The 13544-nt window shown below is 33.3% G+C and overlaps 1 protein-coding gene across 41 annotated transcripts in view; it reads right to left on the bottom strand.

Moving 5' to 3' along the window:
* CSNK1G3 (casein kinase 1 gamma 3) overlaps positions 1 to 13544 on the bottom strand; it is a 104164-nt gene that overhangs the window by 51372 nt on the left and 39248 nt on the right. For 35 of the 41 annotated variants that reach the window (XM_045394164.3, XM_073994118.1, XM_073994126.1 and 32 more), the window contains 2 exons: positions 11980 to 12020; positions 7671 to 7740 (listed from right to left, as the gene is read on the bottom strand). The exons of the other annotated variants lie outside the window; for them this stretch is intronic. In XM_045394164.3, the coding sequence (XP_045250099.1) occupies positions 7671 to 7740; positions 11980 to 12020 (111 nt within the window). The remainder of the gene's footprint in view (positions 1 to 7670; positions 7741 to 11979; positions 12021 to 13544) is intronic. 41 annotated transcript variants of the gene reach the window in all.

The following is a 13544-nucleotide window of genomic DNA, read 5'->3' as shown; positions in this document are numbered from 1 at the left end:
TGTACCCTCTAAATCTTACGTTGAGTTATAACCCTCAGAGTTAAAGGTGCGGCCTGATGGGAGTTAACTGGGTTAGTGGGGCAGATCCCTCATGGGTTTGTGCTGTTCTCATGATTGTGAGTTCTTATGAGATTTGGTTTAAAAGTGTGTGGTACCTCCCCCTCACTTTCTCTCTCTCTCTCTTGCTCCCACTCTCTCCACGTGATAAGCTGGCTTCCCCTTTGCCTTCTGCCATGACTGTAAGCTTCCTGAGGCCTTACCTGAACAGATGCCTGGCACCATGCTTCCTATACAGCCTACAGAACCATAAGCCAATTAAACCTCTTTTCTTATAAATTACCCAGACTCCAGCATTTCTTTATAGCAACACAAGAACAGCCTAACACAAATAGGAAGAATTAGAACAAAAGTACTAACAAACTTACTAGGAAATTTAAACTTCCTGATTTAATTTAAACAGCTCTGATTAAGAAAACCTAAATCGTGGCTAGAAATGCTAAGTACAGAATTATCACACAGTATTACCCTATCTTTTTTTAAGGTAATTTTGCATTAAGGCATTCTTAACCTTTAGCACAAATGCTTATACTCCTAGGTCAACAGTTTTCAACATGTGGCCTGAAGCTCCTGAGGACAGGGGTGGTCCGTGAGACCCTTGCAGGAAGTCAGAAATATCAGAATTATTTTGTAATAACACAAATATTTTTTTTCACTCTCATTCCAGAGACTATGGGACTTGTGTTATCACAATATACTAAATGCAGAAGATATGGGAATCTAGCTGTTTACTATTAAGCCAGACATTAAAAGAGATTTGCAAAATCTGTAAAACGATGTTACTTTTCTCACTGTTTTTATTTTGGAAAGTATATCAACAAAATTGCCTTGATTTTAAAATGTCTCAATTATTATTTTTATTTTAAACAAATATAGCAACATTTTTATATTTCTGTGTTAATTTCTAATATGGTAAATATCAATAGCTAAGACCCACAACAACAAAAGTGCTCTGACATACTCAAAAAGGGTAAGAGCATAAAAGAATCCCAAGACCCAGAAGTTTAAGAAGTGCTGTCTTAGCTGAATAGTAAGCGCTACTATGAACCAACAGGTGTACTGAGTTATAGACTTGGTAACAGTCCTTCCGTTAAAAGACCACAATATCTGCCTGTAGTAGTAAAATTCTATCAGTTAACCCCAAATAAAAGGAATCAAGTTAGCCCACTGTAAAAAAGAGCAACAGTCCTTTCTGTGATGATTTAATTTACACATGTAGAAAATATTCTAACATTCAAACAACATTAAAAAAATAACATCAGCGACAAACAAAAATTTATCCGTTGCAAAAACTGAAAAGAATTTAAGTTGTTATCCAATTTGGGCCTATAAAATTTAAGGAAAAAATGGACTCTATGATTCTTCCCCCCACCAGTCCCTAAGCTACAAGCTTACAAATCTTTTATTCTTACAATGCGTTATATAACACTTAAAGCAAAACTAAATATGAAATTTTCATAATTTTTCATGGTTTTATACTTTCTATCTTTTTACTACTGCAGGAGGAATTACAAAAAGTATGTATATTTAGTAATACCCTATTCAAAAGTATGGTTTGCTTTTTGTTTAAGATTCCTATGTGCTTAATCACTGAAAATACTATAGTATTCACACCACACACAACCACACCAACACCTGCACCATATAAACCAAACTAAAACCACTATCAGGTAACACCTCTTTCTTACTGATAATGCATAACATTCTTCAAATGTACCCATTCTCCATAAACTACAACTTTAACAGAAAAAAAATGTACACGTCCATCTACTATGATAGTAGTACCAATGTAAGTATATATTCACATATAAATAAATGTTTAGCAATGCAAAACCTGTAGAAATTTCCATACAGAGAGACCTCTTTAAAGAATCAGAAGTATGACATATTTTTAAAGACTTCTTCTAAAAGCAATTTAGCTATGATAGAAAAAGGAATTCTAAGAATATGCTACATAAACTGTTGGTTATCTGGGCTGAGATTAAGTTTACACTACTAACCCACTCATATCATATTTTCATTACTTTTGTTAATATCAAAATACAGTAATATTCTAAGTATTTATTCACTGAACTTTCATGCTTTTTACAGTACTTCTTTTCAATTTTACCAAACAACAGCTTATAATATACATAGAGCAGAATTTTTTGAATGTCTTACCTAAAACATGGTCTGAGAAACTTGATCTGGTGACTGTGAATTAAATCAGTTTTAGATACTACTGAATGGTTTACACCCACAACTTTTAACAAAGTTTATACTATTACCCATAATACTTCTCAAAAGTGAACAGTACAATAAAATTTCCATGCATTACAAAATCACCAACGTTCATTTAACCAGCAGATGGAACTAAATTGTCTTGAAAGTGAAAATGTAGGTATCTATAAACCAGAGTAAAAAATGTAGGGAGTACATAAATCCAGACTTTATAACAAGGCACAAATCAAGAAGGCAGAAGGATCAGCATAAAGAAGAACGAGGGGGCTTTTCAAACACCTTTCAAAAGGCAACATTTTTATAAAGAGTTATAATTTTAGTAACAGCACCTGTGCCTACCATCAAATTATTGCTTAAAACTACATAGTACAAGGAATCTCAACAAGTCAAGCCACTTGAGAAATGATGATTTAACATATGCATGGTGTCAAAACAGTATTTTTAATATCATTTCCATAGTTAGAAATTTGCCAAGAATAGTAATTTATGACAGAGAAAAAGTTCATTAACTTCCCCTGATAAGTAGTAATTTATGACAGAAAAAAGGTTTTATTTCCTATGATTAAAAATATCAGCTAATTAAGATGTTCCAAGGAATACATTAATTGCAGTTTCTCCTAATGTAGCCTATTTAAACTAATGTCAAAAAAAATTAAGAAGTGTTACCAGAATCACAGATCTTCAAAAACAATTTTCCCATAAATTTCAAATATGTTCTATGCATTTTCATGAAATATCAACAATTCAAATATACTTTATTTTCAAGTAAATGAAGAAACTGAGTTAATTCTAATAATTAAAGCCCACCCTTCTCAAGAAAGTGATTAATTTTAGATGGCTGAGTTGTACAGTTCAGTAAGTTTTAATATAAAAATTTCTGCATATCTCCTTGGTTACCACTTCCATTAATTAGAAAATTCTCATCAATAATTTTTTCCTTTGATCTCTAGTTGTCTAAAATGAGAAAATAAATTTACCTAATCATAGGATAACACAAATGAAATTAATTTTAAAAATTTAAAAATTTGAAATTGTATTATTTGTCCAGAAATAGAATAAACTCAAAATTAATAATACAATGATTTTGTGTAATATTAAAATATCACAGGATCACAGAAGTTAGAAAACTATAGGAAATTTGAAGATTATATATCCCAACTTCACATCTAATGAAAGAAAACAGTCTATTATTGTTATTTAAGAATTTATTCTTTCAACCATTTACCAAGAACCTACAACTGCCAATCATTCTGCTACCAAGAAGAAAAAGATGAACATATCATTATCACTGCCCTCAAAGAGTTCAAAACTCAGTGGAGAAGACATAGACAAATAATAATTACCATATGATAAAAGAAAAATAAAGGTTTCAAAGGTTTTCATATTCAAAATAATATCAGATCAAATAAGACGCTTTTCTGGAGAGGAAAAGATGTCAGAAAACGCATTGCTAAGCAGGTGACATTTAGCTAAGGCTTAAAGAAAAAAGCAATTAATTAGAAAAGAAAGATATTCCAGAAAGAATACAGACATGTGAAAATAGTAAGATCTACTCAAGGAATAGTAAGTGTAGTGCAACTGAAAAGTAGGTCAGTAGAAAGAGAAAGAAATTCGGACTTTATACCAAATGATGTGCCCCTATGTGCAGGTAGAGGTAAAAAGGGTGTTGAGATATTCAAGAGGAAGCCCAATTCGAAGAAAAGTGACAATGGGGACTGGAAGAGAATGAAGTCGAGAGAGATTTTAAGAGACAAAATTGACAGAACTTTACTACACCAATACACCAAAATCAGAGGAGGCTAACATTTCAGCTTGAACAGATGTGGAACTAATGGAACCAGGTAATCCAAAAGACCAAGCAGGAAGGTCTTTTAAGAGAGAGAGAATTGTTGAGAAAATAAGGGCAAAAGAAGGTAGGGAACTCATTCCAGCTATATGAATTTCTGATTTCAGTAGGGATATTCATATACAGCTAGACTTAAAGAATGGAAGCAGGAGATAAAGAACTGGAAGCTACCTTTACACAAATAGTAACTTCATTTCTTCCTCCTTCCCTACTGTTACAAAAAATCCAGGATTGCAGGATGAAGCCACACACTAAGGTTAGGAGCCTGGTTCCTTACTTTTGAGCAGCTGTACCAACCCTACAATTGCCCACCTCTGAACTCATTTGTCTCACATTACATACCTTTACTTGTTTAAGCTACGGCAGCCACAATTTTTGTTATTAAGAGTCAAATCTATTTATAACCAACGGAGTGGTCCACACAACTTTGTTCTTGCTATTCTTTTCTTGTCAACCTCTATACTCTCCTCAGGGAGATCTCATCCATTTCTTTAGCTTTAAAAACCATCTATGTGCTGATGACTCCCAAATCTAGGTCTTCATTTGACTCAATGAATACTGAGTAGATGTGACAAAACAAGACTATTCAATACATTAAATTTTTGCTATCACAGAGAGTGATAATGGTATAAAACAATATTCTAATCCTATGCAAAGCTAAATAATGTAAAGAGAGATATTATCAGAGAAGCTACATAAAGAGAAAGAAAGAAAGCATGGATTTACAGGAGGACCAAAACCTAAACAGGCAAAACCAAATTGTGTATTTTTTCACAGATACCTCACTAAATAATTCTAAATAAATCCATTTTCAATTTCTTTGTGGTAAAATACACATAGAACTTATCATTTAAACCATCTTTAAGTGTACAGTTCAGTGGTATTAAGTACATTTACATTATTATACAACCATCACCACTATCCATCCATCTCCAAAATGTGTTCATCATCCCATATTGAAACTCTTACCCAGTGAACAATAATTCCCCATTTCTGCCCTCTCCCCAAGCCCCCAGAAAACACAATTCTACTTTCTGCCTCTATGAATTAGACTATTCTAGGTGCCTCATGTAAGCGGAATTTATTTGTCCTTTATTTGTCTATTTTTGTTGGTGAGTTTTAGAAGTTCTTTATATATGCTAGATGTTACTTAAATCTATTTTTAAAGAGAATATTAACAAACAAATTGCTATATAAATGAAATTCAGCAAACCATAGGAAAATTACAGGCTGAGTTACTCTAAATAGCCCGTTTATAATTAAGAGCAGTCTGAAAATATAATCTTTTCAGATATGAATTCCAAAATCAAACTGTTTAAAAGTCATCAGTTCTTCCAAAACAATTAAGCACTCTTGATGTTCTACAAAGCTCACAAAGGTACTTAAAAATGCTTTCATAAAATTCACGAATGACCGAAAAAAACCACAAAAAACACGCTCAAATTCACGACTCGTACAAAATACTCTAAAATACCCACACATGTCAGAGCTCAGAGCCACATGATGCACACCTTCAGTAAGACCATTTGTATTTCAATCTATGTAAATGACACCCATAGAGCACAGAGGAGCATAGCACCCTTAGTAAATAGAGACTACCCTGTAAATGGTGGTCCCTGCAGTTGTGCAACACTGCAGTCCTATGGCATTCAGGTCCTAAAAGATGTTTCTTTTTTAGTCTATTTCTGACATAGTTTTTAAATATAAAACAGAAAAAAGTTAAAATAATAAAAGTACACATTTGTTATTCAATTCAATGACTTGCTAAACTCTAAACTGACTTACTCATTTCTAATTAAACCACTCAATCCTATTCCTTCAAATGACAGTTTTACTACTGTACTAGATAGATGTGTGTTGTTTTTTTTTTAATCACCCTGGCATCCAATCCCCCTTATATAACACCTCGATTTCCCTAAAGTTCGGATAAGCATTTGATCTAACTTGAGGCAATCAAATTCATAGTAATTAAATCAGGGATAAGCATGACATAAGGCAGTAAGATTTAGTCCTACAACTTTTGCTGAAAGTTTTAGGAAAGAGATGTTTTCATAACTGCTAAGCCTAGGTTATTGGTGGCCACCTCCAGCATCTCTTAAGAAGGGCCAACCAGAGAGTGAAGCCTACACATACTCAAAAGGCGTATCACAGAGACTTGAGATGCTGATGACAGTATTTGAAGCACTGGATAGAACAATGTCTTATATATCAAGTCATTTCCTTGAATTTCCAAGTACATGAGTCAATAAATTCATTTTATTCCCACTTAACTTCTTATTTGCTAGTCTTAACTATTATGTATAGTTTCACACATAATTAGTTTTATCCCAATAGCCTTTAAATCCCAGTTGTCAGTGATAATTCTGATAACTCCCTGAGGCCTGTCTGTATCAGACTTAAATACGTATTATAAGAAGTCTATAGTGATGAACACATTACTACAAAATTTAAAACTTATTGTCCCTGCAATGACTATTCATTTGCAAAGTGTGCTCTTAGAAAAACAGAATGTAAATTTGGTATCAGTATTAAATGGACAGCTCTATCCACTAGAATGTAAACATGCTTACGAAAAGATACATGAAGAAATTCCATTTCATCAAATCTGGAGAAACAAAATTCCCCTACCTGTATCATACAAGAAGCTATACAAGTAAAATCCTTTATTGAATAGAAGTATACAGAAAAGTGCTGTGAGAACCTTTTTAACATAAAGAAAATGTAACATACAATAGAAAGTTTTTCCATGAATTATCTCTAGTGGCATGAAATAATCTCACTTAAATTTAGAGTTTATATAAAAACATACCCACATTAGTTGCCTAGGGTTGCTGTAACAAATTACTACAAATTTGGTGGCTTAAAACAACAGAAATTTATTTTTTCAGTTATAGAGGTGAGAGTCTGAAATCAGTTTCGCTGGGCCAAAAAATCAAGGTGTTTGCAAGGCCACACTCCCTCTAGAGACTCTAGGCAAAAGTACTAGAAGCCTCTCCCAGATTCTTATGGCTGCTCTGCTCCAGTCACAATGCCTACTCCTTTTCTGCGTAAATGTCCCTCTGCCTCTCTTACAAAGACTTGTAATTGCATTTAATGCCCACTAGATAATCCAGAATAATCTCTCCATCTCAAAATCCTTAATTTATTATACCTGCAAAGTCTTTCTCATACAGTAACATGTAGAGGTTCTAGGGATTATGATACGGATATCTTCTATGTGGCCATTTTTCAGCCTACCACTATATTATAAGCCACTTCAACAGCTATAATAGTGCCAAAAAGACTAAGAATATGGAAGAAGTATGCATTTTATATACCCAAATTAAATTTTTTCACAATGTTCTCTACTTGTATCAGCAGAAACATAAAAAGCTCCAAATTTGTCATAAAATTAAAAAGGGATCCTAAGACAATAGTAAGAAAACGTATAATAAACATAGCCGTATGAAGTGATTTTCTTAACCAAACTTAAAAAAACATTCCTTGAAACTAAAAAGTCATGACAATCCACTTTATTTCAAATTTAAAAATTAATACAAGACTTTACCTCCAGATCCTAACTGCTTATAGAATCTGTATTCCAAATGTAGCTGTGGTGCTCTTGATTTCATGGGCTCCTAATTGAAAAACAAAAAAAGACATTTAAGTTATTAAAAGGGCACTAGGCACCAACACAAATGTTACAAATTTTGGTGTCAATGCCATATATTACGTAATAGTCTACTAGGCATCTTTGTCTAAGATTAGATTCATATAAAAATCAACTTTCTGTTCAATGTAAAATAAAATGATGCTACAAATGTACATAAACTAAGTAGCCATTAGATCAGGCAGCAGAAAAATCCCTTAAGTTTGACTCTGACCCTGAGAAAAATATGTTCTGAACATTCATCTCTAGAGAAATGATGGCCCTTTTACTATTTCTCCGGTTCCCCAAATTCACCTCTGAACTGTATATTTCTTCCATAAAGGTTCTAGATTTAAAGTTAAGCCATAGGATAGTAAGAAAGAACAAAAATGGGAATATGGAAATGTTGATAGTAGCAACAATGTCTTAAATTTTTTTCCCTAAGGTATAACTCATATGCAATAAAACACACAGTTCATAAGTGTTAAATCCATATCGACTCCATGTATCCCTATAACCACCACACCAATCTATAGAGCATTTCCATCATCCCTTTTTTACTTACCACCTTTGGATTAGTTTTGCCTGTTGCTGGATTTCACCTAAATGATATACAGTGTATGCTTTCTGTTGTGTCCAGCTTTTATCATTCAACATAAAATGTTTTTGAGATTCATACACACACACACACACACACACACACACACACCACGTACACACACACACAACATGTACAGAGGAAACATAGGTTTTAGACATTAGAAATAATATTAAATATGAAAATACAAGAAGCAGAAAACTGTATCAGGGTAACAGGAAATTTTAAAAAGAACCAACAGAAAAGTATAAAGGTAAGAGAAAATTTCAAAAAGAATCAATAGAACTTTGAAAAATAAGAGAATACAATAACTAAATTTAAAACTCATTTTGCCAGCAGATTAGCATAACAGAAGAGAGAATTTGGAAACTGTAAGGCAGACAGAAAAACTATACAGAATGTATCATGAAGGAAGAAATACTGGAAAACAGAAGAAAAGATTAGAGACCTGGACAATCCAGTGAGGTTTAGTATGGATTTGATAAGAGTACCAGGAGGAAAGGAGACAGAAAAGTCAGCAGAGGCAACAACTGGATAAATTATTGCTATGAATATTCAAGAATTCATGAGGATAACAAACCACCAATTCAAGAGGAATGTGAATCCCAAACAGGGTAACTAAAAAGAATTTTATACCAACACATCATAACGAAACTATGAGCAACAACAAAAGAATTCACATAAACAACATTAATATCCCACTGCAAAATTTAGAAATTTTATTACAGGAGAAAAACAATCAGCTTAGTTCTTGAGAGGCAGGATAGTACAGTAGTTAAGAGCATAGACACTGAAACTAAATTGTACTAGGTTTGAATCCTAAATCCTCTACTTCTAACTGTGTAACTTTCAGCAAATTATTTAACTTTTCTGTACTTTCCAGTTCCCTCATCTGTAAAATTGGGTTAAAACTTAACCTTTCTATAAAGTACTTAAAACGGTGCCTTCTATACATAAGCACTATATTACCTATAATTATTCAGTTAACTACCTAGAAGTACATAACCTTAAGATGCAATAAAAAGGTGTCCATGTAAACAATCACAAATGAAATTAAATACATAACTTATTCAATCACTAATACCCCTTAGATAAAAATAGAGACCCAAATCTCACTTAGTTGAGTCATTTCAACTAGATTCCAGTACTTAAGTAGCAAAGTCTTAACACTATATAATAAAAGTCACCTTCCCCAGGATGATATTTTCATTATTCATGTACAACAAGATATAAGGATGGTAGCTGAGGTAATATTAACAAATTATCTTGAAACAAACTTTTGATCTGAACTAGGGTAATATTAGACAAACGAAAAAAATCTTCATAAGAGATGACGAAGCTGAAAGCAGTCACAGAAATCTGCTCTCCGAACTCAGGTTATCAAATTATGCCTTTATTTGTACCAAGCAAAGTATAAAAGCCAGATAGCACTGAGGTATACAGACATAAGATTTTCAAGTGATTACTTTTATGGCAGGTCTAAACAAAATCACGTTATCTGGCACAAATAGATATAACAGATACAAATGAAAAAACATATAAAGAAATCACGAACTAAGTAACAAACTATCGTTTAATGGTATATGTGAGAAGTTTTCTGTCCTTCCAATATTTTGGATGAACGTGAGGTGAACATGACTAGATACCACTCTACAACCTCAAAATACTAGAAACATAGATCCAAAACCATTCCTAGTTCCCCCAAAGAACAATGAATAACCATAATTATTACATGTAATGCTGATCATTGTGCTTTAAACGATCATTTAAAGCTGATCATTGTGCTTTTTCTCTCTAAAAAAGGGGAGAAAAGTAATTAAGAGGACAGAGATACAGCACAAAAATAAACTTTAAAAAGTGATATATGGGTATGTATGTAAGAAGGCTGAAAGATGACATAATAAATGTTTAGTAAGGCATCAATGGTCTGAACAAGTTCCAAATCTATAAATAATAGGACCTAAGGATCACCACTTAATGAATGTAACAGATAACGAAAAGTCAGTCTAGAGCAGGGGTTTCCGCTTTGACACGATGGTTTATCTGCCTTAACATATCAGATAAATATCATTCACAAACAAAACACGCTCCCGTGAGTAGAGTTGCTCTCTACAGGCTGTTGCATCAATAGCACAGACTGTAAATACTGCCACACTTTTATCCTTGCACACCACAAGAATTGTTGTAGGTTCAGGACCACTGGCCTACAACATGAGAAAAGGAAGAATTTCAAAGAAATGAAAGTCGGCAATGCCTGTTCAAACAATGTCCAGGCTGGGCACAGTGGCTCAAGCCTGTAATCCCAGCACTTTCGGAGGCCGAGGCAAGCGGATCCCACAGTAGGCCTCCCCACTGTGATTAATATTCACCAACCTCTTGTTCTGATTTTATGCTCATGAGGGGATCCTATAATTTTAACTTGGCTTTCTATGTACATTGGCCTATAGAAAGAAATTTGGGCTTTCTAGACCTGTAAAATACCTCATTATTAGTTAGAAATTCACTCTTTCCTGAATCTGAGAGCTTGATAGTGTGAATTGATTACTGTGAATCCACCTCTAAGAAACGCTGACAATTGGTGAGATAACCTTATCAGGTTTTGTTTCATAAGCCACGGACCAGATCTTACTACCAAGATGGACTCATCTAGCTAAAACCCAGTCTAAAGCCACATGTCAGCCAACCAGTCTCTCTTCATGGCACTGCAACCCTACTGTACATCTTTATTTTGAGTGAAAATAAACATTTGTTACACTAAAACTTGATCTATACTCAAAAGATACTTAATATTAAATATTAGAGTTTTTCTATTTCCTCCCATTTGCCTCTTCTCCTAATAGTCTCTCTTTTATATATTCATTTCACATTATCCTAATAACAGAGGTTATATTGACAGACAAGGTTGAGAAAGGCAGAGAAAACCAAGCCATGCTAAACTTCAGGGAAACCTGGCTGGCAAACCAGACAGAAAAGTTGTACCAGAAAAAGTATGTTGTATAAAAATAATTCCTAGATCCCAATTTTTCCAAAAGAGATCTCTCTCTGCTTTGCAGCTGTAATACTGGGCATATTGAAGACTTCAGAATAATTTCACGGGAGTTTGCTTTCCCTGTTATCTATCACCTACCACATCAAGCATTTCTGGATCCCTGAAAGTCAAGCAATATCCAGCTTTGCCATATATATGAAGTAACAATTTAAAAAGAAACTTCAGAAGCTACCTGGAAGTATGTTGTCAGAGAATATAATCCTGAATACTAAGAACACTTTTGTTTTATCAAAATGTTTGAATCAGAAGGCAAAATCTTGTTAATTTTTATCTAATTAAAAATCCTTCCCTAAATTAAAAATAGGGCCATGATCCAGAAATTCAGTTCTATAATGCTGCCAAAGTAAAGGGATTGAGTTTTTGTGGCACAGACAAACAAAAATGTCCTACACATTACCATATACTTTAAGAGCAGGATGATGTTAGGAGCTTAACAACAAAAGATTAGCTATGCATATAACTGTCAAATAAACATCCAAATTACAAATGACATGCAAACAAAAAGTAATTAAAATATGTAAGTTAATCACTTAAAAAGTAACAAAGAAATAATTAAGAAAAATTAAGAAACAGGAACTTACCAACTTAATTGCCACATATTCATTTGTGTATAAATTTTTCCCTTGAAAAAGAAAAAAAAATCAGATTCTGCAAGTAACTGATTTTAAAGATACATTATATAAAACTGTACTCTGAAAAAAAACACATAATACATTTAATTAAAGCATAGGTTTTGCTTCTACTTGGCAAAAAAACTTAACAAGGAAATATTTAAACTTATTATCAACTCAATGATGTATTTAGTATTTCACCTAGATTCAGACTAGAAAGTGATACAAACACTACAGATACTAATAGCCCACTTATAAAAACGGAAAAATTCTGACTTTGTTGGAATATTGTATACAATTTAAAAGTAATCAATAGTCAAATGCATGCTTAAAAAATTTCAAAACCAGAACTCCTATATAAGAATACCAAATTCCTCTCCCAACCACCATTTCATTTTAAATCCATCGCTATTATGAGATGTAATCTTACTAGGACTCATATTTAATCCAGTAAATATATTAAATAAACTTAAAATATCTGAAATAAAATTTTAAAACATTCGATAATTGGCTGTGATAAACTAACCACTTTGAGGAGAAAAATAGTTACTGGCACCTCACCTTACAACCAAATTAATTCCAAATATCTTAAGAGTTAAATACAAGCTAAAAACAAGAATATTTATCACATCCATACATTAAGGATTTTCTGAGCATAAGAAGATCATGGCTGGCGCAGTGGCTCACATCTGTAATCCCAACACGTTGGGAGGCCGAGGCAGGCGGATCACGAAGTCAGGAGTTCAAGACCAGACTGACCAACATGGTGAAATCCTGTCTCTACTAAAAATACAAAAATTAGCCAGGCATGGTGGCGCACACCTGTAATCCCAGCTACTCAGGAGGTTGAGGCAGGAGAATTGCTTGAACCCAGGAGGCGGAGGTTGCAGTGAGCCAAGATCGCACCACTGCACTCCAGCCTGGGCAACAGAGCGAGACTCCATCAAAAAAATTAAAAAATAAAAATTAGGATCATAATGTTTTATACAAATTTGATTACATAAAATATTTAAAATATTTAATATCACTAGAGATTTAATATCACTAACATGTAAAGAATTCAAATGAATTACAGTAATCTTTAGCACTGGCAAATCAAAAATAATCTAGAAAATTCCAACTGGTCAGCATCTGTAGTCAAAGTAGAGTACTATGGAGAATTTTGGAAGCACTAAGTATATGAAAATAATTTGATTAACGTGTAAGAACATTAAAAAGAATTAAAAAACAGTACATGATTTCTGAATTTCCAGTATTTTTTCAATTAGCATATATTACTTTCATAGTGAGGAAAATAGAACAATAACAGTTTTTTGGTTTGTTTTTTTTTTAACAGTGAGAGTAACTGGCCCTGGTCACATTGGCTACTGAACACAGAAGCAGCAATCAACAACTTTGACACATGTGATTTTCCAGCATAATAGCCTGAACCTCCTTCCATACAGCAGCTGATGAACAGTAGTAAAACTTCTAGGCAAAATTTTAGCTTTAGTTGTGTTGCCACCTTTGTACAGTAGTGTTTATTTATACAAATA

Source organism: Macaca fascicularis, chromosome 6 (genome assembly GCF_037993035.2).
Source record: "Macaca fascicularis isolate 582-1 chromosome 6, T2T-MFA8v1.1".
NCBI classification, from domain to species: domain Eukaryota; kingdom Metazoa; phylum Chordata; class Mammalia; order Primates; family Cercopithecidae; genus Macaca; species Macaca fascicularis.
The sequence above is the reverse complement of the archived record's forward strand: the minus strand, read 5'-3'. Positions and strand labels throughout refer to the sequence as shown.